Source organism: Heterocephalus glaber, unplaced genomic scaffold (assembly GCF_053883595.1).
Source record: "Heterocephalus glaber isolate CG9 unplaced genomic scaffold, H.glaber_assembly_v1.0 deba00001504, whole genome shotgun sequence".
Taxonomy (NCBI): domain Eukaryota; kingdom Metazoa; phylum Chordata; class Mammalia; order Rodentia; family Bathyergidae; genus Heterocephalus; species Heterocephalus glaber.
This window is the reverse complement of record NW_028258324.1, coordinates 34,084,929-34,110,647: the sequence shown is the minus strand read 5'-3', so window position 1 is coordinate 34,110,647 and position 25,719 is coordinate 34,084,929. Positions and strand designations below refer to the sequence as shown.

Sequence of the window (25,719 nt, the reverse complement as noted above, 5' to 3'; positions counted from 1 at the left end):
CTCTGGAGGCTGAGGCAGGAGGATGGCCGTGAGTTCAAAGCCTGCTTGAACTACATAGTGAGACTCTGTCCCAAAACCTAATAAAAAATAAAAAGCATTCTTTTGGACACTGAGCATAATCAGAAAAATGAAGGTCAAAACAGGTTCAAATATTTGCTCTTAATTGTTTAATTTAAAAATTTCTTTTTATTTTTCTGTGGTTAAATCCCAGTTTTCCCACCTGAAATACTAGCTGGTAGAATACTTCATTCTGAGGAATAAATATGTGGCTGCAGAAGACCTGGCACACTGCCAGAATACTAGTGTTCAAACCACAGTTGCTGCTTATTCTTACCATTATTAAAAAGTTGATAGGTTTTCTCCAGGGTTTCTTGGTTTTCATATTATCAATATAAACAATAGCTCAGTAGTTACTAGAGTTGGATGCTTAGATCCGAGACAGTTGGGGATAAAAATTTGCCTCTGTTGGGCCGGGGATTTAGCTCAGTGGTTCCTCAAGTGCAAGATCCTGAGTTCAATCCTTGGCACCCCCCCCCCCCAAAAAAAATTGCCTCTGTTAACAGTATGATATTGGCAGCTGTCTCTTTCTCTATTTTCACTATTAAAATTGTAGAATGGGAAAGATACTGAGATAAAATTATTTACTGTGATGTCAGTGTGGTAAGCTTCGTTGCAGTTTATTTACTATAATATTTGGGCTTAACATAACAATGTGTCATAGCTATTGTAACTCTAAAAACTGTGTCTATAGGGTTTTTAGGGGATGTAAAATATGTCTTGATAAATTAAATGAAATAATCTATCACAGTGCCCATAACAGAGTAGAGTCTCTGTAAAGTTTTATTTATTCTGTACTGGGGATTAAACCCAGGTCCTGATACATGCTGGGCACGTGTTCTACCATTGAGCTACATCCACAGCCCAAATTTTTTTGTTTACTATTGAGCAGATTGTGCATTATTTTCTCTACAATTTTGGGACATACTTTTAAACATAATTTTTATTGAATCTAGTAACATAATAACCCACATTGGATCCCGAGTGCTTTGTAGGTTGGTATGTATTATCTGTGCAGTTTATAGAAGAAACAGAACTTGTACCTAACATTTTTAGTTTATTGGAGTCTGTGAGAAAGAAGCACCATTATGCTGAATTGAGTTTTTTTTCCCTTATCCTTCAGATCATTGTTATGTATTTACAAGTCTTAGAATGTGAACGTAATCAAACCCTGGTTCAAACTGCCTGGTAAGTTCCTTTTTTTTACATTTCATTTCTAGCCAGGAAAACAGAAGCAGAAATAAAGTAAGTTTCATTTTCTTTTTCCAAAATAACGAGATAAGTTTTGGGTTTTTTGTTGTTGTTGTTGTTGTTGTTGTTATTTAACCAAAAGGTCAATAATGCTTATTTCTGCTTCCTGTTTTCTTGGTTTGACTTATTACTTTTAATGGAGAACTCAATTTAACTTTGTTCTTTTTTCTACTCTTTAATTAAAGGGTAGTCCATGATGGTAAGTCATAGAACTCTGCCCTCTGCACTTCAGCCCATGACCTCAGGATGGCCTGATTGGCTGCCCTGCTCTCCAGCCAATCCAGTGCAAGCTCTCATCCGAGATTCACTGAAGTGGTCCATATCCATCTGGCAGCATCTTCTAGTTCTGTCGGGGTGTCAAAAGGATTTGTATATTTGCTTCTAGAAGTAACTATTCAACATGCCTATGTATTTAATGTATACCTGTAACTATCAAAATGAATAGTTCATTTTTGATAAATTTGTTGTCCAGCCATTATTAATTAAATGATTTTTTTAAAGTTAGAGGAGTTTGGCTAAATTTCCATATATCGTGTGTATAGCATGAATTATGCCAAAGAAGTGACAACCTGCATCTTTAAATGGGCACCAGTTCTCATGCTGGGTTAATTTGCAGTTGCTGTGCTATTTCAAGCAGTGATATTGCAATAAGTACTTCATTTTTAAGAAGTTAATATGACTTAAATGCTTTTGAACTTGGACCTTTGAGATGCAGATGTATATTTTGGAGTGCTGGCTAAGGTCAAGCAAGGAGATTGTGGCTCAGCCACAACTCAACTTCATAAGCTGTTGATGTGACTTAATTATTTTAATTTTTATGTTCTGGATTTTTCCAGCAAAATGTCTTTTTTATGACTGCCATACATCTTTTGGACTCCATAAATATTTAGTAATAACACAGAAGTCTTATTCCTTTTATAAAATGCATGGCTTTGATGTGTTCTACAAAACAGGTTTTAGTAGTTTTTATGGGTAAGGATTTTTAAGAAATAATTCATTTAGTTTCAGCCTAAATAATTTGTAGATTTTTAGTTTAGTTGTGGGGAAGGCTCACTAGAAATTCCAGCAGTTTGTTAATTGAAATAGTTTATTCCTGTTATTTATACTGCAAAAAAAGGTATGTAAACAAGGTGGTTATGTATATTTATTGCTCTTCACTTCCCTACCTAGATTTTTCTCAAGTAGTTTAGTTTTCTTAAGAGTATAACTTACCAAAAATGTCTTTTTACCCCTGTCACAGTTATTTTAAGTTTTCAAAGAACTTGGTTGGCACTGCTTTTCATTGTGGATAAAGGAGAGATGGTCAGTAATTAATGGCTTGAAGTATTGTTGGAGTGGTTTGTCATTTCTGAAAATAGTCATGTCAGAATTGACTTACTAAAGCATTATTTCTTATTACAGAAATACATTAACGGGTAATATGGATAGTAAAGCTGAATTATTTAAAGGGGCTTTGGTCACAGAGGACAGTAAAGAATGATTCTGATATTACATTCTTAATTTTACTAATTTTTTTGATTTTAGAATTGTTATATGCTAGAATATGAAGATATGAATATAAGAGAAGAAAAAAGAATAAAGTAGATTGAGTCTCCAAATTATATAAGCTTTAGAAGAACTGGTTTGTTTATGTACAAAGCTTATAGTTGAAATATTTTTCAGGAATTATATGAATGACAGTCTTCGAACCAATGTTTTTGTTCGCTTTCAACCAGAGACTATAGCATGTGCTTGCATCTACCTTGCAGCTAGAGCACTTCAGGTAGGTTTAAGTAGCCTGTTTTATTCTGTGGGTTAAATCCTAAGAGTTACTAGACTTTCCAATAAAAACCAACAATTGAAATATTCTCTTTCCTTGGCTTAGATTCCATTGCCAACTAGGCCCCATTGGTTCCTCCTTTTTGGTACTACAGAAGAGGAGATCCAAGAAATCTGTATAGAGACGCTTAGGCTTTATACCAGAAAAAAGGTACTGTTTTTACTCATTAGTACTAATATTGTCAGTGCCAAGAAGCTATACACTGCTAAAGGGGAAATACTAACATAATTTTTCTTCAACAGCCTAATTATGAATTGCTGGAAAAAGAAGTAGAAAAAAGAAAAGTAGCCTTGCAGGAAGCCAAATTAAAAGCAAAGGGATTAAATCCTGATGGAACTCCTGCCCTTTCAACACTTGGTGGATTTTCTCCAGCCTCTAAACCATGTAAGAGAAATTCAGAATTGAAATTACTTGGGGCCACTGAGAGATTATCTTTATTAGAAAAGCTCACCATGTATCCGTTTCCTAGAAACAGTTGTGTTAAGCTAGCCATCGCCTAAAGGTGATATAGTTGGAAGTGTAGTACTTTGAGTTGCATTTAGAAACTTTTAGCCCTTAAGTCCAATGGTTAACAAATTGTTATGTCTTCAAAAGCATCACCAAGAGAAGTAAAGACTGAAGAGAAGTCTCCAGTCTGCATTAATGTGAAGACAGTCAAAAAAGAACCTGAGGATAGACAGCAGGCTTCCAAAAGCCCTTACAATGGGTAAGTATACTTGAATTAGAAAACTTATTTGAGGAATCTTTTGGTTTTATTTAAGTATTAACTAAAATAATCTTGCTTTTTGAAGTGTAAGAAAAGACAGCAAGACAAGTAGAAATAGCAGAAGTGTAAGTCGATCAAGGTCAAGAACCCGATCACGTTCTAGATCACATACTCCAAGAAGACAGTAAGTAAATGATTCCTTAGGGAAAGCATTCTTATTTGGAGTCTTTAAAGATTATTGCTCTTATGAAAAGATTGGACATGGCCTGTTTTGACAATTAGGCTAGGGTTAAGTGCTTCCCCCCACCCCCGTACTGGGAATTGAACTTGGAAACTTGCGCTTGCAGGGCAGGCACTGGAACCGCTAAGCTAAATCCCTGGCCCAGGTTAGGCTTTTAAACATGAAGTAAATTAGCAGAAAAATAAGCTTGCGGATGTATTCTAGATGTGTGTAATGTTTTGTTTGTGTGTAGCATACCTTAATGACATTCTGTCTGTTCTTGGAGTTTTTTTGAGAAGTGTAGAGACTGCCCACAAATTACTGTGAAAATATATAATGTCTTGTTTATAATGTGAAAACAGTGTCTTTCCATTCAGTTTCAGTTACAAAATGTCACTGTTTTGTAATGTCTTAATAACCAATAAGGTTAATGAAAACGAAAGTCTTCCCTAGTTAGCTTTGTAATTAGATGGCAGATTCCTTGTGTTGTGGCTCTTCAACCATGTGAAGATAATGAAGGCTCTAGGATACTTTGTAAAAATTGCTAATTGCTCCCCTTCTTTGAAAGTAGAGTACCTTGCTAATGTTATTAGGCTTCAGTGAGACAATTGAAGGATGGGAAGATTTAGAAAAGTTTTTAGTTTCTGGCTAGTCATTGATTTAGCTAAGTATTTATAATCAGTTGTTATTCATTAACAAATTTAAATCTGTTCCCTGTAGAAACTGAATCTAAACCTCAAATTTTTATTATCTAAGTTATAATAATAGGCGGAGTCGATCTGGAACATACAGCTCAAGATCAAGAAGCAGGTCCCGCAGTCACAGTGAAAGCCCTCGAAGACATCATAATCATGGTTCTCCTCACCTTAAGGCCAAGCATGCCAGAGATGATTTAAAAAGTTCAAATAGACATGGTCATAAAAGGAAAAAATCCCGTTCTCGATCTCAGAGCAAGTCTCGGGATCACTCAGATGCTGCCAAGAAACACAGGCATGAAAGGGGACATCATAGGGACAGGCGTGAAAGATCTCGCTCCTTTGAGAGATCCCACAAAGGCAAGCACCATGGTGGCAGTCGCTCAGGACATGGCAGGCACAGACGCTGACTTTCTTCCTCTGAGCCTGCATCACTTCCTGGTTTTTACCTATCTACAATATGATGTATGGACTCAAACCATTAAAAGCAAACTGATTAGGATTTGATTTCTTAAAACCCTCTAGGTCTCTAGAAACACTGAGGACATTTTCTTTTGGAAAGAACTATGTTAAATTTTTTTTGCACATTGAAATGCCCTAGCAGTATCTTAATTGAAAACCATGGTCAGGTTCAATTGTACTTTATTATAGTTGTGTATTGTTTATTGCTATACAAACTGGAGCGTGAATTCTGTAAAAATGTATCTTATTTTTATACAGATAAAAATTGCAGACATTGTTCTATTTAAGCGGTTATTTGTTTAAATGACAGTGAATACTTTCCTAACACTGGTTTGTCTGCATGTGTAAAGATTTTTACAAGGAAATAAAATACAAATCTTGTTTTTCTAAACGGCTTCAAATATCTGCTTTAAATTATTAAAAAGCAAAATTTTACTAGTAAAATGGCTGTACTGATTTCCTGACAAAGCCTATTTTTCTTTTCCTCTGTTGTAGTTTGGAGTTATTAAAGTAATTCTTAGTTAGGTACAAGTAATCCAAGTTAGTTACAAGTAATCCAAGCTGAGGCAGGAGAGTTTAAAGCTTAGGAAGTTTAGTTGAGACCCTGTCTCAGTAAAAAGGCCCAGGAAGTAGCTTAGTGATAGAGGACTTGCCTAGCATGGGCCAAGTATTGTTTTCAATTCCCAATACTCCAAAAAAAGTCTTGTCTGTATTTTGAGCTATTAACAGCCTTCACTACACATGGGGAAAAGCAAGTGAGAGTGGTCCACTAATGTACTATTAAAAATTAACCTTGAAGGCCGGGGATTTAGCTCAGTGGTTTCACTGCCTGCTGCGCAAGGACCCGAGTTTGATCCCCGGTATCAAAAAAAAAGTTAAAAATTGACCTTGAACTAAAACTTTAAAGACAATTTGCACTTGAATGGTACCAGAAGGTAATTTGTTAGGCTTACATTACTATTTCTAAAATAAACTGCTCTGTTAAACTAAAATTGTCAGCGTGACTGCAAGTAAGACCTAATCATTGATCTTTCAACATTTTTTTGTATGATTTAGATACTCAGTGATTTTATCTGGGCTGCAAGAGTTCAATAATCAAGTGAGGTCCCTGAGCCCGCATGGGTGATGCAGGAAAACCTGCAGGAAGAAATGAAAAAACCAGGGCTCATACCCAAGTGAGCCTCTCTCAGGTTACATGCAAAGGTGTTTCCCCCGGCATACTGGAGATAAATTTAGGTATTTAAAAATTTTTGATTATAGTAAGATTAAATTTTCTGGGGGTTTTTTTGCCCACTTTGATTATTTACCTTATCCATTAGACTTGGCTCCAAATGATTTGGTGTTTCAAAATATCAAACATATCCACAGAATTTATTGCCATAAAGTTGCTTAAGAAATGAAAGCTGCAGAGCCTGGGATTTAGCTCAGTGGCACCACACCTGCCTCGCAAGCACAAGGACCTGAGATTGATCCCCAGTACCAAAAAAAAAAAGAAAGCTGCAGAGGATTCCAAAGATGACTTATGAAATTTTCACCTGTGGCAGGCAGTGGGTCTGGAGAAAGGTGTATCTCTACAAAGCAATTTCTTTGAAGGAGTTAAGACTCATTTAGATAGGAGTGTCTGGTGTGCTACTTAAATCAGTTACATTTCTAACTAAAAACTAATGTGCATGCCTATGATCTTTCCACTCTGGAAAGCTGAGGCAGGAGGATCTTAAGTTTGAGACTAGCCTGGGCAATTTAGAGAATTGGTGAGACCTTTTGTCAAAAAACTGACCTAGCTTGAGTTTGTAACTCCTGTTAACTTGAAAGAGGGTAGATAATTCATTAGGACTTATTTCTGTGTTACTTTAACATTCATACATGAACATATACATGTGTTTTAGAAAATGATTTTTGTACTGAACATGGTTTTAGATATATCTGAGCTACAAATTGATACTTCTGACGAACTTAAATTGCTTCTAGAAATTAAACTTTATTTTAGAAGACAGGCTATGAAGGAAGGCATAAGTCACCTGAGTCCCTGTTAGCAAAATAATCGTGGATGCTTAATGTCTAAATTGTTATGTGCCTTATCCTTGCTTACAGAACTGGGTGAGAGTTGTTTTTGAAGAAGGGAAGTTGTGGAGGGTAGACCTGCATGTAGGATGAGATTTGTATGTTAAAAGATGTTTAAGGGCTGGGGATTAAGCTCAGTGGTTTCGTCGCCTGCTGCGCAAGTGGAAGGACCCAAGTTCGATCCTTGGTACCAAAACAAAGATGTTTAAGAGGTGGTTTTGCAGTCTAGACAATTATGTCTTTCAGGGTTCTAATTTTTGTTGTTGCTTAGTCAGTTTTCTAGGGTCTTGTCAAGAGATTCACAGCCTTATGCTATTCTACTTGTTTGCTTTGGGGGTTATTTTGTTAATTTTTAGTTTATCCCATCTCCCCTCAAAGCCCCCTCCCTTCCCTGTGTACAAAAGCTTTATTTCCATTTTTTCTTTCTAGTTTGAGTTTTTGTCTTGTCCCTTTCTCCTTCCAATCTCCTCCCTTGTTCCCCTTCCCTTTTGAACACTTCCCATTTTCCAACATCCTTTTGTTTTTTGAGACTGTGTCTCCATCTGTGCAGTGATCTTGCAGCCTCAATCTCCTAAATGCTGGGGTTAGGGGTGTGCACTACCATGCCTGGGTTCTATCTCTATTTTGAAACATTTACTTAACAGTATTCAGGCTGATATAGCCCAGTGGTAGAGGGCTTGTCTGGCATGCACAAGGCCCTGGGGTTCCATGCCCAGGACCACAAGCAATAATAAAACCCTACATTTTCAAACGTAATAATCTAGGATGTATCAAACAAAATCAAAAGTAATGAATCCATTAATTCACGGTCAGCCGGCCTTCTTTATAACCTATGAGTTTATCACTACTCACTTTTATTTGGAAGAAAATTGCAGACAGATGATTTCATTCCTCATTATTTCAATCCAAAATGTGCGGACTCTTAAAACATAACCACAGTATTTCTGTTACACAGTCAATAATGCCTTAATACTAGGTATCTAGGTTTACCTATTTCTAATCCTTTGTTTTTATAATTGGTTTATTCAAATTAGGTTCATACTTGCTGTGCTGGCTTTAATCAAAGATTTCTCCATATTTTTTATGTATAATTTATTTGAAGAAACTGGGTCAGATCCAAAGGAATTTTCCATATTCTAGGTTTACATTGTAACCTTATGGTATAACATTTTTCTGTACTGTTTTTCTTATAAACTGACAACTTTTGAGGCTTGTTCAGATTCAGGTTTGAAGACCCTTGATTTTTTCCCCCTTGGTGTTAGAAATTGAACCCAAGTCCTCTCGCATGTTAGGCAAGTCCTCTATTAAAATCTAAGCTACATACCTATGTGGGGCCCACCTCTTTAAAAAATTGGTCTGAAATTCAGAAGTCTGTAAAGAGTCATAGGCTGTGTGTGATTGTAGAAATAGCACTAGGTTTTTGCCTCATTGACATGGTATTACACTGAGTTCCCAATTCTAATTTTTTTGTTGTTGTACTCAGGATTTAACCCAGGATGTTGTTCATACTAGGTAGATAAGCACCCCACCACTGAGCTACATCCTCATCCATTTTTGAGACATAGTCTCACTGAGTTGCCCAGGATGACTTCAAATTTGAAATCTTCCTGCCTCAGCTCTCAAATAGCTGGGATTATAGCTGTGTGCCACCACACCCAACTTTGAATTCCTGATTCTTTTTTAAAAATTTATTTTTTTTATTTATTTATTTTGAGGCAGAGTCTCACTGTGTAGTTTAGGCTGGGCTTGAACTTATACTATATAGCCCAGACTGGCCTTGAATGTGCAGTATCCTCCTGCCTTGAATCCCCAATTCTTAATTTATTGGTGCTTACATCTCAACAGCCTTGGTGTATGTTTCCTGTGTGTGTGTGTGTCTCTTCTGTCTTACCTCCTCCATTTCCCCACTGCAGCCATTAAATCAACTTAATGTAAACAACTTGTCCTAATAATTCCAGTTTGTCATAGAAGTCCTTTCTTGTTATGGAATATTAATCATCTTTTGTAATTTTTATCTTAGCTCTAAAAGACCAGTAACATTCTTAACTACTTTTCCATTTTAAAACTGAACATAAAATGTCTGTAGGTTGAGAACCCCTAGTCTAAAATTTGAAACGATTTAAAAATCTCCCAACTTTTTGAGGACTGATGTAATATTGCAAGTCTGATGGTTCAATGTACACAAATGTCACACACACAAAATTACTAAAAATATATAAAATTGCAGGCTTTGTGTATAATGTACATGAAATACAAATGAATTTCATGTTTAGACTTGGGTCCCAATCCAAAGATGTTTCATTGTGTATATGTACATATTCCAGAATCTAGAAATACTGAAAGTCTTCTGGTTCCAACCATTTCAGTAAGGGATATTCAATCTGTCTCTCTTCACTGAAGTCCTAAGTTTTGCTTTAATACCTTTCTATATTATCAAAAAATCTTTCTTAATTTAAACATTAAGATTTTCTGAAAGTTTCCAAAAGCAAAGTAATTTCATAATATTTATTTGGCCTAAAAATGGTACCTGGGGCCTTATGCATGCTACACAGGCACACAAAACTACATCCCCAGCTCTTTTTTTTCTGAGACAAGGTCTTGCTAAATTGTCCAGGCCTCAAACTTGTAATCCTCCTGCCCCAGCCTCCTATAGTGCTAGGGTCACGGGTGTGTACTACCACGTCAGGCAGTAAAGTTTTTTTAAAAAATACCAGATTTTTAAAAATTTTGGCACCAGGGATTGAATTCAGGACCTTGCGCTTGCAAGGCAGGCGGTGGCACCACTGAGCTAAATACCAGATTTTTAAAAATTAATTTTAAAGCATAGCATACTACAGGGCTTAGTTTAGCTGGAGACAGAGAATGCACACAGTTTGATAAGGAAAACCACTTCCCCCCTTGTGAAAATCGGGAGTGGCGTCATTGTGTGGGCCTTGAACCCCTGTATACCTGCATTTTGGGAGACTGGAAGCCACAGTTTGACATGAACCATCTATGACATGGAAGGAAGGTGAATGAATTTACATACCACTGATTCTGTGACACTTAAACTCTGTTGTCATTCATTCATGCTCTCTTGTCTTTCAAACTTAAGCATTTATTCTTTATCCAGCTGCCTTTCCAAATGTGTATGTTCCTTTTCTAAAGGTAACCATAGGTTCTTGGAGCTCACAGCCTTAGCAGCTGGTGATATCAGACTGATGGGACCTGGGCCAAACCTTGGCCTGCACATGTATTTTTGCTTGGTATGTTTTGTTTTAAATGAACTAGCAGCCAGAAAGTAAATGCCTGTTTAGTTCAGCAGTGAAGCTTGTATGGGAACTAGAATATTGGAGTGGAAACAGTATGGATTATGGAGTCATTTCCTGGGTACAGTGCTTAAGTCAGTACTTACTAGCTGTGTAATCTTTTCTTTTCTTTTTTTTTTTTTTGGTACTGGGGATCGAACTCGGGACCTTATGCTTGAGAAGCAGGCGACGGAATCACTGAGCTAAATCCCCGGCCCATCTGTGTAATCTTTACACTTAGTCATTCTAAAGGTTAGCAATTGAACCTACTATATTCAGGTATTATGAGAATTAAAGGAAATGTGTATAATGCACTCTACAGTGTTAGGTGTGAGGTTCATTGAATTTTACCAGAATTACTAACATCATTAGAGGTTTGGATACCAGCTGAAGGTGTTACTGTTTTAAGCAGGTAGGAGGTTATATTAGTTTTCTGTGGCTGCTGCCTAGCAAACTACCACAAACTTAGTAGCATAAAGCAACAAATATTCTCTGACAGCTCTGGAGTCTTGGAAGTCTGAAATCAAGGTGATAGCAAAACGATGCTCTTTCTGAAAGCTCCTTAACTTATTGTGGTGGTTTCTGGAAATCATGATGTTCTTTGACTTGTAGCTACATCATCCATTTTTGCCCATCTTCACATGGTCTTGTAAGGATTTCAGGGTCTGGCACAGTGGTGATGAACCTATGGCACAAGTGTTACCGTGTTTTTCTTTTAAGACAAAAAATGTTAACTAACGGTAGAGTTTTTTCTAAACTAAGACCTCAGTACTGTATTTGGGTTTAATTGCAGTGTTGGCACTTTGTGCTAATAAGTGGGTTTTGGGTTGGAGTTTGGCCCTCAGTTTGCCATCACTGGTCTAGCCTAATCCAATAGGATCTTGTACTGACTGTATCTGTAGATGCTACATCCAAATAAGGTCACATTCAGGTTCTAGGTGGACATGAGTTTGGAGCCCACTGTGGTACTAATGTTCAAAGGAAGGGAAGTGAGCATTTAATTTAAAAATTATTTTAGACTTAACAAAAAGCCGAAAATACCAAAGACCTGTATGTCCTTCAACCAGATTCTCCAAATATTAACATTTTACCACGCTTAAGTTTTCACTGTATGTAATATCTTTATTATTTATTTTGTTGTTCGTGAACTGCTTCATGATGTCCCTTTGTCTATAAGCACTTCAGTGTTATTCCTTAAAAACAAGGACATTTTCTTCATATACACCATGTAATTATCAGGATCCAGATACTAAGATGTGGACCAATACTGCAGTCTATTGACTTTATTCAGCTATTGCCAATTTTTCTGCCAGTACCCCATTTTCTGGTCCAGGGTCCAACTTGGAATCATACATTGTCTGTATTCATCGTCTCTCTTTAGTCTCCTTTCATCTGGACTAACCCTCAGTCTGACTTTGCTTTCATGACTTTGGCATCTTAAATTTTAAAAATAAATTTTTAACCCAGGGAGAACTGAGCTCCATCCCCAGCCTATTATTATTATTGTTGTTGTTATTATTTTCATTATCGTTGTTGTTGTAGTACTGGAATGGAACCCACAGCTTCCACACTGAGCTACATCCCCATTTCTTTTTCTGTTTTTTTATTTGGAGACAGGGTCATCTTGCCAACTCACTAAGTCTCCCTGGATGGCCTCAAACTTGCATTTCTCTGTCCTTGGTGTTTGGAGTAGCTGGGATCACAGACAAGGACAACCATATCTGGCTATAGAGTTTTATTTTTAATTGACAAATAGTGATTGTACATATTTATGGGGGTCAGTGTGACATTTCAGTGCCTGTTTGCAATGTGCAATGATCAGATCAGAGTAAATGGCTTATCTGTCACCTCAATATCTTGGTGTTTTTTATTTAACAAAAATTTTTTTTGGTACCAGGGATCAAACTCAGGACCTTGCACTTGTGAGGCAGGCAGCAGAACCACTGAGCTAAATCCCCAGGCCAATATCTTGGTATTTTTGAGGACTAAAGCAATGATTTCGTAAAATGTCCCTTAATTTGGGTTTGTGCAGTGTTTTCTTGTGTTTAGATTTGAGTTTTGTGGTTTTCGAAGGAACACAACAGAAGAAGGTAGTTTCTTTACCAGTGCATAATATTAGGAAGGCCATGATGTCAATTTGTCCTATTAACTAATGATGTTTACTTCAGTCACTGGCTAAGGTGCTGACAGTATTCATATGAAAATGCTACTATTTTTCCCTTGTAATTAACAAGTATTTTTATGAGGAGATACTTTAAAATCATATGCACATCTTAAAATCCTACTTCTACCTATCAATTTTAACATCCATTGATGTCTTTTGTCTGAAACAATTATTGAAATATTTAATTGCAGCATTCCCTCTGCATTTATTGGTTGCAATCTCAGTGTAAGAGTTTATCCAGCTCCCTCTTTTATTCCGTTTGTTTCTACATTTAATCAGTATGAACTCATTCCTTAAAGTTATAATTTATTACTATCTTGTTGCTCAAATTATTCCAGATATTTTATTCCCTTTAGAATGGTTCCTGTTTCCTTTATGATGAACATTTTAAAGACATGTTTAACTTTAAAAGATTCGTACCATCTGTGCTTTTTCTAGATGTGTGGGTATAACCAGAAGCCCCTGGGAACATTGACTAGCGGGGATGAAGTGACTTTAAAGGTCAAGATAACTCCACTGCCAATGTGTAGGGCTTCTCATGGCTGCTCTTTCCAGAACAACTATCCTTTTTGTCTAGGACAACCTTTCCCACACACAATCAGTTCCTGTACTCCACTCTGTTCTTTCCCTGCAGTGCCCTTTGGTTTGGGTACAAGTCAATAAAAAGCACAGTACTTGTGCCACTAGATGTCACCGTTTGGCTGTATGGAATGGACCATCTCTCCAAGTTTCCACAGGAATGCGTCTATTTCCAAAGTCACACCAGTGCCTTTAGATATAACTACTTAAGCCATATTAAGTCCCTTAGTCCTGACTTGAACACTTGATAACTCTAAAGATACACACTTTTGCTAAAATCTAGCAGAATAAAGATAACAACTGGGCATAGTGGCACATGACTATAATCCCAGCACTTGGGAGACTGAGGCAGGAGAATCAAAAATTTAAGGCCAGCCTGGCCTACATAGTAATGAGACCCTATTTAAAAAAAATAAAATAAAATATCAACCCTTATTTACATAAGCAATATGCCAGATGCTATTCTATTTCACATGTACTAACTCATTTAACATCTTTCAAAAATTCTATGATGGGCCGGGGAGTTAGCTCAGTGCTTCTGCTGCCTGCCTCAAAAGCTCAAGGTCCTGAGTTTGATCCCTGGTACCAAAAAAAAAAAAAAAAAAATTCTATGGTAGGAGAGAAATCCATGAGGTTATGATTTCACACAGCTAGTAAGTGGTTGAACCAGGATGTAAACCTAGCGTGTTCCAGAGTTCGTACACTAAGCCACTATACTATGTAGCAGCCTGTATGGCTTCACTAGAGTCCCATTTCAGTCTAATCTTTCGTATCCGAGCCTGGGCTCAGGCCTCTTTATAAAGCATCCTCATGGAAAGATTTGAAATCAGCAGAGGTCTTTTACAGCTTGGCAGTGGGTGCTGCTTACCAGTTGTGTGTTCCTGGGCAGAGTGACGCAGATGCCCACACCTTAGCCCAATCTGCCTTCTGTGGCCAGTCCAAAGATCAACCCTGTTGGCCGTGTAGTTCTGCCTACCATCCATGCAGTCCTGGGCTTAGAGCAACTGAGGCCAGTAGCTTTTCTCTGTGTGGCCATTGCTTTCTAGAAGCAGTATCGACTTATTTAGGAAGCTGCTTTACATTGAGCCCCAAGGTACCCTGATGAAGAAAGGGTGTGGGCTCTAAAGTTAGACTGGCCTGCATTACAAGTCTGTTCCTCCTCCTCAGTGGTTGTGCGGCCTTAGGCACAATTGCTTAACTCTTCTGAGCCGGAGTTTCCTAATCTGTGGGTTGGCTATAATATTTCCCTTTTGTAACGATGAGAATTAGTAGTGTACTTAGAGACACTAGCACAGGGTAGGAGGTATTGATACATTTTTACTTCCGTCATTTTCTTAAAGGCACAGTTTATTTCCCAGCATTCAGTAAAGCTGCCCCTGATGTCATGTCATAAGTGGGTTTCTTTTTCTTTAAAGCTAATGTCTCTTACTGCCTGTGTTATTTTTTGCACAATTAAAACACATAGCTCTATTTGACAGTGTCATTTCTTGTGCCTGGCCTGGTTGTCTAACTAGACTCCAGTCAGATCTCTTTGTACCTCTTCATATCCCTTTACCAGGGCTGCAAACAGTTCCATGTTCATTAAATATCTGTTGAGGATAGAGATTAATTGAAATCAGTTTACAAGTTCTTATGGTGTATTTACTATGTGTCCGACAATTGGCCAGATTCTGAGAATCCTGAAATGAAAGAAACTTAACCCTTCACTAAGCAAGTCTCACTGTGGCTAAAAATGTCTGCAAAGGCCTGAAATAGTGAATATACGTTTCTAAGCATCAAACTCCTAAAAAATTACTTTCTTTGTTGAGGCAATCTGGTTTACTGTGTCCCAAACAGGAAGCAAAAGTCACATTCACAGCCTAGAGCCACTTCATGCTGGAGAGTACATAACATGGCACTTAGCAGGGAGTGCAGGACCATCTAGGACCTCACCAAGCTTTTCCTACCAGGGCTCCTTAAGATCAGCCCAGCAGCCCTGTGCCCATCAAAGGTAAGAGCTGCTGAACAAGGAAGACAGCCTGTTGCTCTCCTCACCACAAGGGGTCAGTATAAGACCAAAGACCATTGCAGTCGGCGATGGAGTTCCCCTTGTGAGTCACTAGCAATACAGTATCTGAATGATTTGTTCTTGGGTGGAGCAGAGCAAAGGGCAGAAAATGGGTCAGAAAAAATGAAACCATCTGTTGAATTCACCAGTTGCCACAAGTCATGAGTTCCACGAATGTTCAACTGACTCTTAAGTATTTTTAGTGCAAAGAAATAAGATAATTTGAGGGTTTCAGAAAACAAGTGCTTTTGGAAACCAAAGTCATTGAAGAAATAACCATGCATTAGTGAAAGTTTTATTTTCTCATTTGGAAAAACAAAAATCACTCCTTTTTTTTTCCAGGAAAAGGAAGGCTTTCAGAAGTTAAAAGAAATGCAGTTTATTGACTAAATCTCCCTCTGCAATAGAATAAAGAACCTTCCCTCTTATCTTGGTTCAGAATTGGCAAGCAACCGCAGTTGGGGGCACTTCATAAATATTCATTGATGATGAAAATGTCAACAGTGCAAAGGAACCATTTTGTCATTTCAAGAACCCCTTTGAAATGCCAGTGATTGAAGCAGGGTCTTGACTATCCTTTGCAAATCTTTAACAAGAAAGGCCCAGTTCAGCTGGTCACATGGAACAAAGTAGAACAAGGACACCGGATTAATCTCTCCTGGAGTCTGGGGCTGTGACTGTACTTACAAAGAGCAGAGGAAACCAAAGCAGTGGGGAGGATTTTTAAACAACCACTCCCAAAACATCCAAGCATTTGAGATTCAGCATTTCCACTTTGTGGAAAAAAATGTCCTCATTTCACTTTGTACTGGATATGAAGGCTTTGCCTATAAACAGAAATAGTTAAAGTTGGAACAGGGCATGGCAGTTCATCTCAGTCATCCTAAACCATCCCAACCAAGATGAGCCAAGGGACCTTCACAGAGAACACGGTGAAACAAATGTACTCGTGTGTTGCCTGATCAAGGTCTGCTTGTTTTGGCCCAGGTGCACCTGGCCTGAGCCCATGTAATCTTGATAAACAGAAATGAATGCACCTCAGTCACCATTACCCATGGAGCCTGTGTTGGAAGAGCTGGGTTCTGGCTCAAGTGTAGCTTGGAGACTTTCCATCAGGGACCTGGGCTATGTGTAGCTCCACAGAGACTTCTTCCTGGGATCCAAGAAACACTTTCCATTTGCCAGTGCTTGTCTCAGGCCAAGGCAGGGGTGGGATGGCCACTGCTTCAGTGTGGGCCTGGGCTATCTTAGGCCTGGGACAGAACAGCCCTGTTTCCTCCCCCACCCCTCACCCCTGCAGCACTGGCACCACCGATGACGAGTGGTTCAAACCTTGCTCAGCAGTAGAGGGGCTGTTGGGATAGTGCCTTCTTCCCACTCTTACACGGTGCCTAGTGACACACACGTACCTGGCTGAGCAGTCTTCATTTGGGCCCTCAGGCCTTTGGGTGAACTCTGAGGCTCCCACCATGATATGTGGATGGCTAGGAGTTGAGACCCATTTCATGGACTCAGAGCTACCAAGAGTGTGGTGTGCGCCACAGTATTCAGGGCAAGCTTTGGCCCTCTGACCTTGGTCTCCCATGCACACCTCTTGTGCTAGTGCTCTCCTCGTCTCCTGTCACTCTCCTTAGCAACAGCTTCCTTTCCTTCATTCCTCAGGTATTGACTGAGAACTTATATGTGTGAGACAGATCTTTGCTGATATGTAGGCATAGCTATTCCCTCACAAATGGAAAAGGCTGGGGAAGGAAATGAGCATTGATTAAATCCTTGCTCTGTGCTGGAAGTTTAGGAGCATGATCTCATTTAATCCTGCCCTCCCCCCTACAAAGAAGCCCTCATTATTCTGATAAGTGCCAGAAAGACATGGAAGTTAAAGGCAGGATGCTGATGCCTGACTTCAAGGTCCAGCTTTGCTTCTCATTTCTGTGACCATGGATGTGCCCACTATGCCAGAAAATGGGAAGCGAGCTACTATGAACATTAAATGAGTTAACATGTAAACTGTGTAGAACAGCTCTACAGAAGAGTTAGATTATTATCATATTATTGGCTACTACATATTAGGGACAAGAGAACAGAGCCTCAGCACCCATGTGTAGAGTCTGAATTCTTCGAGCCTCCTTTCATCTAATGTTGTAAAGTACTGTCCCCTCTTGGGGATGGTTATATTCAGTGTGTGGCCAGAAACTTAAGAGAATTTTTGACCAGTGTGCAGAAGAGAATTTGGGGAATTATCTGAGTTGTCTTTGGACCTCTGAACTGAGGTTTGCCAACAACTAACAGTGGGCCCCCAACTATTTTGGAGAGGGCTGGTGGCATAGGACAATGGACCTGGAACCTGCCTCCTCCAAGCCAAGTTGAGACCACATGGCCAACACTGACTTCCTCTCCACCTCTCCTTGTACCTGTCCCCCTCCTACAGTCTGGGTAGAACTGTATGAAAACAGGAGGTGGAATTTAAACCCACATCTTCCTGGCTTCAAATGCCATGTTCCCTCTAGTCTGATGTTCGTCAGTTCCCCCACAGCTGCCCAGACATCTGTGCCAGACAGACAAAGGAGGCCACAAAGGTTGACACCATTGAGACTTGGCCTTTGTATGCAAGGAAGAGGACAGGAAACTGGGACATAGGAAAATTCTGGGTATAGTCATACCTATACAGAGCTAAGTTATCTGATCACTCAATTTGTAAATCCAGTCAATGGAAAGGTCACATGCTCTTACCTAACATGCTACAAGGGACTCCCTTTGGACCCAAAGCAGGAAACTGTCCCAAGGTGTTCTTGGTCAGGCATAATGCTTCCAGGGAGGAACATTTTCTGGAACTCACATCATAGCCCAAATCAATACTATCCTCATTTATGATCTTAGGCAAGTCTCTTAAGCTCTCTGAACCTCGATTTACAAATATGTAAAACAGGGCAAATAATCCTTACCTCCCAAAGTTTTCCTAAAGATAATGAGATGACATATGTTCAAAGGCCAGGGCCTGGCCCACAGGAGATGTTTTTGATTTGTGAGTTTTTCTAGACCCCACAAGAATGCAAGTGTGGTTTCATGTAGTGCTACCCCATAAAAGGACAATCTAGAACAAGGCTTTCTGAGGTATGTACTTCATACCTCACATTGGTAAAGATGTGAGCCTGTGTCTCCCTTCCTTGAGCCATGAATATTGGACCCCTTCTCAGGAGACTCCATCCCAGAATCAGCATCTTGTCCAGCTCCCTCCAGGGCCCTTAGCCTCTGGGCCTGTCCACCTGCCTCTCCCCATCAGGCCCTTTCAAGCTTTTCAGTGTTGTGCCCACTGGTTTCATCACAGCCAGACAATACTTGGCACCAAGCTAACAAACTTCTTCATTCTGCCATGAGTCTCTAGAAGCCCATTATCCTACCTGCCTAGGAGAGAAGAGGGTACAGGGCTAAAGGGTATGGAGGGCAGCTGCCATCCCAGTTCCAAGGCCCGGAACCAAAGTCTAAAAGGAAGCTCCTCCAAAGATGGGTTTCAGTGATCAAAGAGACAAAGGCTGAAAGAATCTTCCAGGAGAGAAGGGAAAAGGAAAGCTCTTTCCAGGTCAAAAGGCATGAGTGTTTAGCCAATTATTCATCATGACTCCCGGATGACTGTGACTGATTCTTTATTCCACAGGTATGGAGGGTAAAGGCTTTTTAATTTTTTTGCAGCGTTTCTTCCCCACCCTGCAAACTGTTCTCATCCTGTGGGCTAGGGGCCACCCAATGTAGCAAAGAGAGTGAAGGGTTGGGAGTAGGGATACCTGAGTTCAAGCTGCTGTTCCTGTCTCCCCAGCATGTGACCTGTTGGGCCTCAAGTTCCTCATGTGAACATCTGGATGGTCCCACCTCAGGGCTGTGGTGAGCAGTCAGTGAGATCACATCTGAGGCACCGCCTCATTGAGAGGGAGCACAGCAGTCACAGGTCATGCTGTCTCAGTATCAGTAAAGAATAGGTTGCTAGGGCCAGGGATTTAGCTCAGTGGTTCCACTGCCTGCCTTGCAAGCACAAGATCCTGGGTTCGATCCCCAGTACCAAAAAAAAAAGAATAGATTGCTTTTTAAACAAAGTGTTTTGTGACACTGAGGGATTTGAAAAAGTCTTAAAGGCTGAGGAAGAGTAATCACATGCTTTGATTTCTTCCCTGTTTCTTCATCCTGACCTCATTATCTTGGGGAAATGTGGGCTCTTCTGAGGGAGTTGTAGCAAAGGACCACTGCGGGCCCCACACAGAGCCTAGAGGAGCAGCCAGCATCCGGGCAGGCTGGGGAAGGATGTGCTCTGACCTGCCTCCACTTTAGGTCTGCACTATGCACCTTTACTGTTGTGGACCATTTCCCCCATCAAAAGATATTGAACATAAGCTGGGCATAGTAGTGTATAACTATAATCTCAGCACTCAGGAGGCTAAGGCAGGAATATTGTGAGTTCAAGGTCATCCTGGACTACAGAGTGAGATCTTGTCTCAAAAAAAAGAAAACATTGTATTTTATGACTGCACAAGTGTAAAAATGAATCTAGGCAGGGTGAATTACTATGTATTCATTGTTATTATTATGAATTTAAATTTTCCTATGATGCTCATAGAAAGGACTTATGAGGAACAGTTTGGTCACGAGAGGGCAGCATGAGGTCACTGTAGGCACATGGGAGGTGGGGCAAAGGGAGGGTGGAAAGACAGCAACTCCACCTCTGACTCACAAAAGGCTTTTGCTTCTCACAGTGTTTCCTAAGAGAGTGCTGTGTTTGCTTCTCACGTCAGTACCCAGAAAGCTGGTGGGTGGGGCAGGACTGGTCGTCAAGGGCCTGGGTAGGGAGCTTACTTACCCTGGGACTGTCTGTCATACAGGGCCACAAAGTGGCAGAGGTGGAGCCCCCTAGAATCTCCTGACTTCTCCTGCTACACTCCTCCCTCAGTGCCTCGGACCCACTAGGTAATCTGAGTTCTGAGGGACTGGGATCTCAAGGCCAGACCAGCTCACCCCCTACCACATCCAACCCCTGAACCATTGCTGGGGAAGAGCAGCCCTGTGGGCCTCAAAGCACAGCTCCACCGTCCACATTCAGGCAGAAGGAAAAGAAACGCTGCATTCCAAGCCTCCCTCGGGACCAAGCACGCCTTTGTTCACTCTCTCCCCAGCCACACGCATAAGCCTTATGGGTAGGAGACAGTCTCAGCCCTCCCTTGGGAGCAGAGCAGTCACTCAAAGGCATGCAAAAGGCAAATTCACTGTACAGAGTGTATACAGGGAAATAAAAGCTGCACGGGCTCTGAGTGCTTGAGCAAGGAAGTATAGCAAAGCAGGAAAGTCCAGACACAAAACCAAACAAAACACCAGGCATAAAATAATCCACTCTCAGGGAGGCAGTTTCCACCTCCTGGGAGGAACACCCAGCGTGCAGTCAGGCAGAGTGGGCAGGCACATGGGAAACAATAGGCCTTTCTTTCTCCAGCAGCTGAGCACACACCCAGGAGAAAGGAGCCCCTCTCAGGAAGGCGAAGTCCGAGCCCGGCCCAGAGAGTATGTGAGGCCAGTTGACAACACAGTACTTGCATTCAAATTCCTTCTGAAAAGGTAAAGGGGCTGCGTACACTCATGTAAAAGATAAGAATTTCCTTCTGAACAAGAAATAAAAGATTGTACATTTTTCCAGGGACTCTGAAATGGATGTTGCAAGAGGCAACCTGGGGTGGTTTGTCAGAAGGAGCCAAAAAAGTTCCAGGAATAAGCAGTCCTTGGCCCAGTGGACCAGGCCCGAGACAGGGGGAGGTGCCTCACCCAGAGGCCTGGGTGATTACAATGGGTTGGTGGGGCCCCTGGGTGTTCCTGACCCTGCTCCAGGGGCAGAGGTGACATCCACCCCCTGGCAGTTTTGTCCTCAGAACTGAGTAGGCAGGAATCCTTCCCATGCACACAGCGTGACCCAGTGCTGGTCTCCGCTAGGCAGGCCCAGACGGGGGAGGAATGACAGACCTGTCATGTGGTTTTGGAGCAGGAGGCATAGTTCAGTTTCTGGTTGCCACAGTCCCACCCCTGACCTCCACAGGATTGGACAGGGAGGAAAGGAGCCCCTGGCAGATTGCCTGGACATTCCTGAGGCTGTGGATTCAGCACCTTCCTAAGAGGGCAGCCATGGTGAGTGCAAGCCATGGCTTTCCCCAGCTGAACCAGCCCCGGTGCAATGAAACTCAGAGAAAACAACTGCCCTCCAGAATTGGAAAGGACTTAGGATGATTTGTCTTGTTTGATAACCTCAAATTAGTTCTAGAAGGGGCTTTGGAGGAAGTATAGTCAGATGCTGATGAGGCCCAGAGATGATATGACTTGCTCCACGATGATTGGAGAGCAGAAACAGAAAGCTTTGGTTCCTAATTTATGGTGATTGCTGTGAGTTTGAGGCCAGCCTGGGCTACATAGTGAGGAGTTCAAGACCAGTCTGAACTACATCCTCAGACTCTCATGGACAGCAGAGCACCTAAAGGGTCTTTCTTGCTGGACTATGATTACTGTTTCAGTAGGTTTAGGTGGGCTGACAGGCAAGTTTCATGGTAACACAAGGTTGTAGGTCTAGGGACACACTTTGAGAACCACTAGGATCATTTAACACCTTCCAACAACTCACTTTTCATCCATGCCCAGGGCACTCTGTGGATGAAGTGAATCAGAATCCCTAGGGGTGGGACACAGACATCAATATTTTTTATAACTCTCTGAGTGATTCCAAAGATTTCCCCACTATCATGTCTACTATTCCAAATGGATAATTTCCACATGATAGGTGATTTAAAAAAAACAAAACACCGTCTGGACAAGAAGGCATCATTTTCTATCCTGCAATTAAATAATAATGAGGTATAATTGTATAATGACAGCTAACACCTGTTGAATGCTTATAATCCTGTGCCAGGATGAACTAATTTGTTCCTTCCAGTAATTATCCTCATTGTATAAGTCATGAAGCAGGTACCCCTGAAGTTAGTTTGTCCACGCTCTTGCATGAGTGAGAAGGCTGAGATTTGAACACAGAGGTGGCCTCAGAGGCCTTGCCTGTGGTCTGCACCATAGGGCTGTATCACCCAGTATGTGGAGACAGACTGACAGTCTTATTCTCTGTGGGCAGTTTTTATGGGGAAAAATGGAATAGGCTTGATCATCTATTAAACTGGGCTAAAATCCAGGATTCCCCACTTTACAATTGCAATGGTTTGAATGTTTTTCTCCCCTTCAAAACTCAAGTTGAAACTTAATCCCCAAAGCCAGAGTTGAGAGGTAAGGCTAATGGGAGCTGTTCAGGTCATGAGGGCAGGGCTGTAGGAGTGAGTTCTCTTTCTTTTGCTCTTCCTTCTTGTGAGAAACAGAGTTCCTCCCTCTGGAAGATGCAGCATCCAGGGCACCATCTTTGAAACACAGATGTGCCCTTAGCAGACACCAAACCCACTGGTGCCTTGATCTTGAACATTGTAGAAATTAGAACCACAAAAAACAAATTTCTTTTGTTCAAGCCCTAAAAGAAAATAATCTTCAACCCAGATTGATGTACTTCACAAAATTGTCTTTCAAAATTAATGGAGAAATAAGATACTTTCATGGTAAGGAACACCTGAAGAAATTCATAACCACCAAACCAGAACTCCAAAAAGTTCTGAGATATTTAAACGTGTGTGAAAGCAAATGGGAACTAGGTGTGGTAGCACACTCCTGTAATCCCAGCACGCAGGAGCCTGTGCCAGGTGGATTTTTGTGGGGATTGCTATGAGTTTGAAGCCAGCCTGGGCTACATAGTTAGTTCAAGACCAGTCTGAACTACATAGCAAGACTCTGTCTCAAAAAACAACAAGCCTGAAAAACTCTCTTGGGTTCTGAAGACCCTTAGAGGAAAGGCTAATGAAGAAGAGGAAGAGAATACATTTTTGCTGAATCTTGGCTGAGTGCTAAACACTAGACCTTGTGCTCAGCAAATTTCTTTTAGTTTCCCTTCAGGCCTCTGAGGTAGGCACATTTATGCCCATTTTCCAGATAAGAAAATAGGCTCAAAGGGCTAAAGTACTTATTCAAGTTGCATCACTATTGTTAGTTCATTTTGTGCTTTGTAACAGAATACTACAGAGTGGGAGATATATATATATATATATATATATATATATATATATATATAAATTTGTTTCTATATTTCTTTCATTACAGTATTTTTATTTTTATTTGTCATACATAATGATCACATAATCATACAGAATTTGTACCTGTACATAATTATGTCTTAATTCAATTTTTTTCTCATTCCCCTCCCCTCCCTTCAACTCTACTTCCCCTCTCCATTTACAAAGTTTTGTTTCCATTGTTTCCCTTCCATTCTCCATTTTTAAAATCCATTTTCCCTTCCTCCTCTTCCCTCTTCCCCCTCCCTGTTCCCCTTCCCATTTGAACATGTTCTTCCTACTTCCTGATATGTATCTTCTGTTTTGCTCCTGACTTACCCTTTGGGTTTCTCACACAAGATTTCGTGTGCTGTTTAAAGCAAATTGGAAGAACATTTTCAGAGACTCCAGGATGACTAATTTTTTTTGTCATCAAACTCAGGATTTTTTTAAATCAAACTCAGGATCTTGTGCTTTCGAGGCAGCCACGGCTCCACTGAGCTAAATCCCCAGCCTAGGATAACTAATTTTTATATACTTCCACTTCTTTAAAAAAAAAAAGTTGTTTATTTTTGTTTGTTGGTTTGGTTTTTTTTTTGAGACAGGGTCTTTCCATGTAGTTCACTGGCCTTTAACTCACTACATAGCCCAGGCTGGCCTCAAACTCGACAATTCTCCTGCCTCAGCTTCCTGAGTACTGGGGTTAAAGGCATGCACCACCATGCCTGTCTAGGGGTATAATGTTAAATGATCTGAGAAAGCATCTCTGTTAAGTACTAGAGCAGTCTAATCCAGACAGAGACCATTTTGATTTCAGGAAGGAAAAAATTTTAAATTGCAAAGTATTGTACTCAATCTGTTATCATTGCTGATGTTGTTGGCAACATAAAACTCTGATAGGTCTTCCACTACCTCAGCAGCCATTATGTATAGTAGCTGCCCTCTTCCTATGGTGCCTTGCCCCCTCCCCTGTGTGACGTCATGCCAAGATGTTTGCTCCCACCAAAGAACAAACCCTTCTTCCCAGCATGCCCCTGGTCCCACCTAGAGAGTAACCTAATACTCGCTCACCTCCTACCACCTAGTAACGTCACCGGCTCCTCCACTCCTTGATCACTACCTCACTCAACCCCGCCTCAGCCCCTACAAACGCCACCCCTGTCTCTATAAAAGACTCTCCCTGCCCCGGCCATGTTGCTTTTGTATCTCCTTTGTTCAGAGGCAGCCCGGCAGATCTATTCCCCTAATAAAGGTTTGTTGTGGCCTGGTCTGGTCTTGGTCTTCAGCCCTTTTACCTGACAAACTCCTTTTTAAAAGGCAAAGATAAACTGGGAATGCTGGTACACACCTGCAATTCTAGCACTCAGGAGATTGAGGTAGGAGGGTTGTGAGTTCAAGGCCAGCTTAGGTAATGACCAGACTCTGTCAAAAAAACCCCCCCACCACCACCAACAACAACAAACCCCCTCACAATGATAAGCATTGGGAGCACCATTTAATAAGACTATATTTAAAGTGAGCCAGTTGATGTGTATGAGAGATATCTGAAATGCATTCTGTGGAAGGAAAGGCAAATACGATTTTATACCTCTATTTGGATAAAAGGGACTGAGATGAAAGGCATTTGTGCAAATTTCAAATAGATTTTCAAATCTAGAAAAAAAAAACCCAAGTGTGGATTAAGTTTTACTTTGAAATTTTTAAAAAGCTAAAATAGTTTACTGTGGTTTCTGAAATTTGAAAATCCTATTTAATAGCAAAAATGGGACCTATTTTGTCTTTAAAAAGGAGCAGAGTGTGACACAAGAATGAAAGGAGCACCATCTCATTCCTGTTTGTTACCATCATCATCCCTGAGTGAACTAGTCTTTTTTTTTTTAACTAGTCCTTTTAAGGGTGTCAACAGAAGTGTGTCCTAGGTTACTCTTTATTATAGAACCACCCAGTGAGTTCCCCTCAGAGTCAAGGGCAGGTGTTATGGTTGTGTTTAAATGTCCCCACAAAGCCTCACACAGCTATAGGTGGGGCTTTTACTGAGGTGGCTGGATCTAGAGTGTGTGACACTGGAATTGATTCATGGTGCAACGCTAGGCTCAAGGGCACTAGGATTAAGGATGTGAGTGCTACCCACCCTATGAGGTCTGAATAAGACATAAGGGGCAGAAGGATGCTGTTAAGGTCCTTTTGTTGCTTTCAGTATCTTCTGGCCACCATGACC

At 40.6% G+C, this 25,719-nt stretch overlaps 1 protein-coding gene across 11 annotated transcripts in view; it reads left to right on the top strand.

Annotated features, from left to right (window-relative positions):
* Ccnl1 (cyclin L1) overlaps positions 1 to 25,719 on the top strand; it is a 57,602-nt gene that overhangs the window by 7,955 nt on the left and 23,928 nt on the right. For 2 of the 11 annotated variants that reach the window (XR_015440896.1, XR_015440897.1), the window contains exons 5-13: positions 1,181 to 1,245; positions 2,971 to 3,070; positions 3,173 to 3,277; positions 3,370 to 3,511; positions 3,722 to 3,833; positions 3,919 to 4,017; positions 6,267 to 10,810; positions 15,691 to 20,298; positions 20,819 to 21,501. Coding sequence is in view for 2 of the 11 variants with exons in the window: in XM_004834507.4 (XP_004834564.2) it covers positions 1,181 to 1,245; positions 2,971 to 3,070; positions 3,173 to 3,277; positions 3,370 to 3,511; positions 3,722 to 3,833; positions 3,919 to 4,017; positions 4,810 to 5,158 (972 nt within the window). In the remaining 9 variants the exon portion in view is untranslated. Of the gene's footprint in view, positions 1 to 1,180; positions 1,246 to 2,970; positions 3,071 to 3,172; positions 3,278 to 3,369; positions 3,512 to 3,721; positions 3,834 to 3,918; positions 4,018 to 4,809; positions 5,602 to 6,266; positions 10,811 to 15,690; positions 20,299 to 20,818; positions 21,502 to 25,719 lie in introns of those variants that run through there. The other 9 variants (XM_004834507.4, XM_087186420.1, XR_015440903.1 and 6 more) reach the window with 8 other exon arrangements.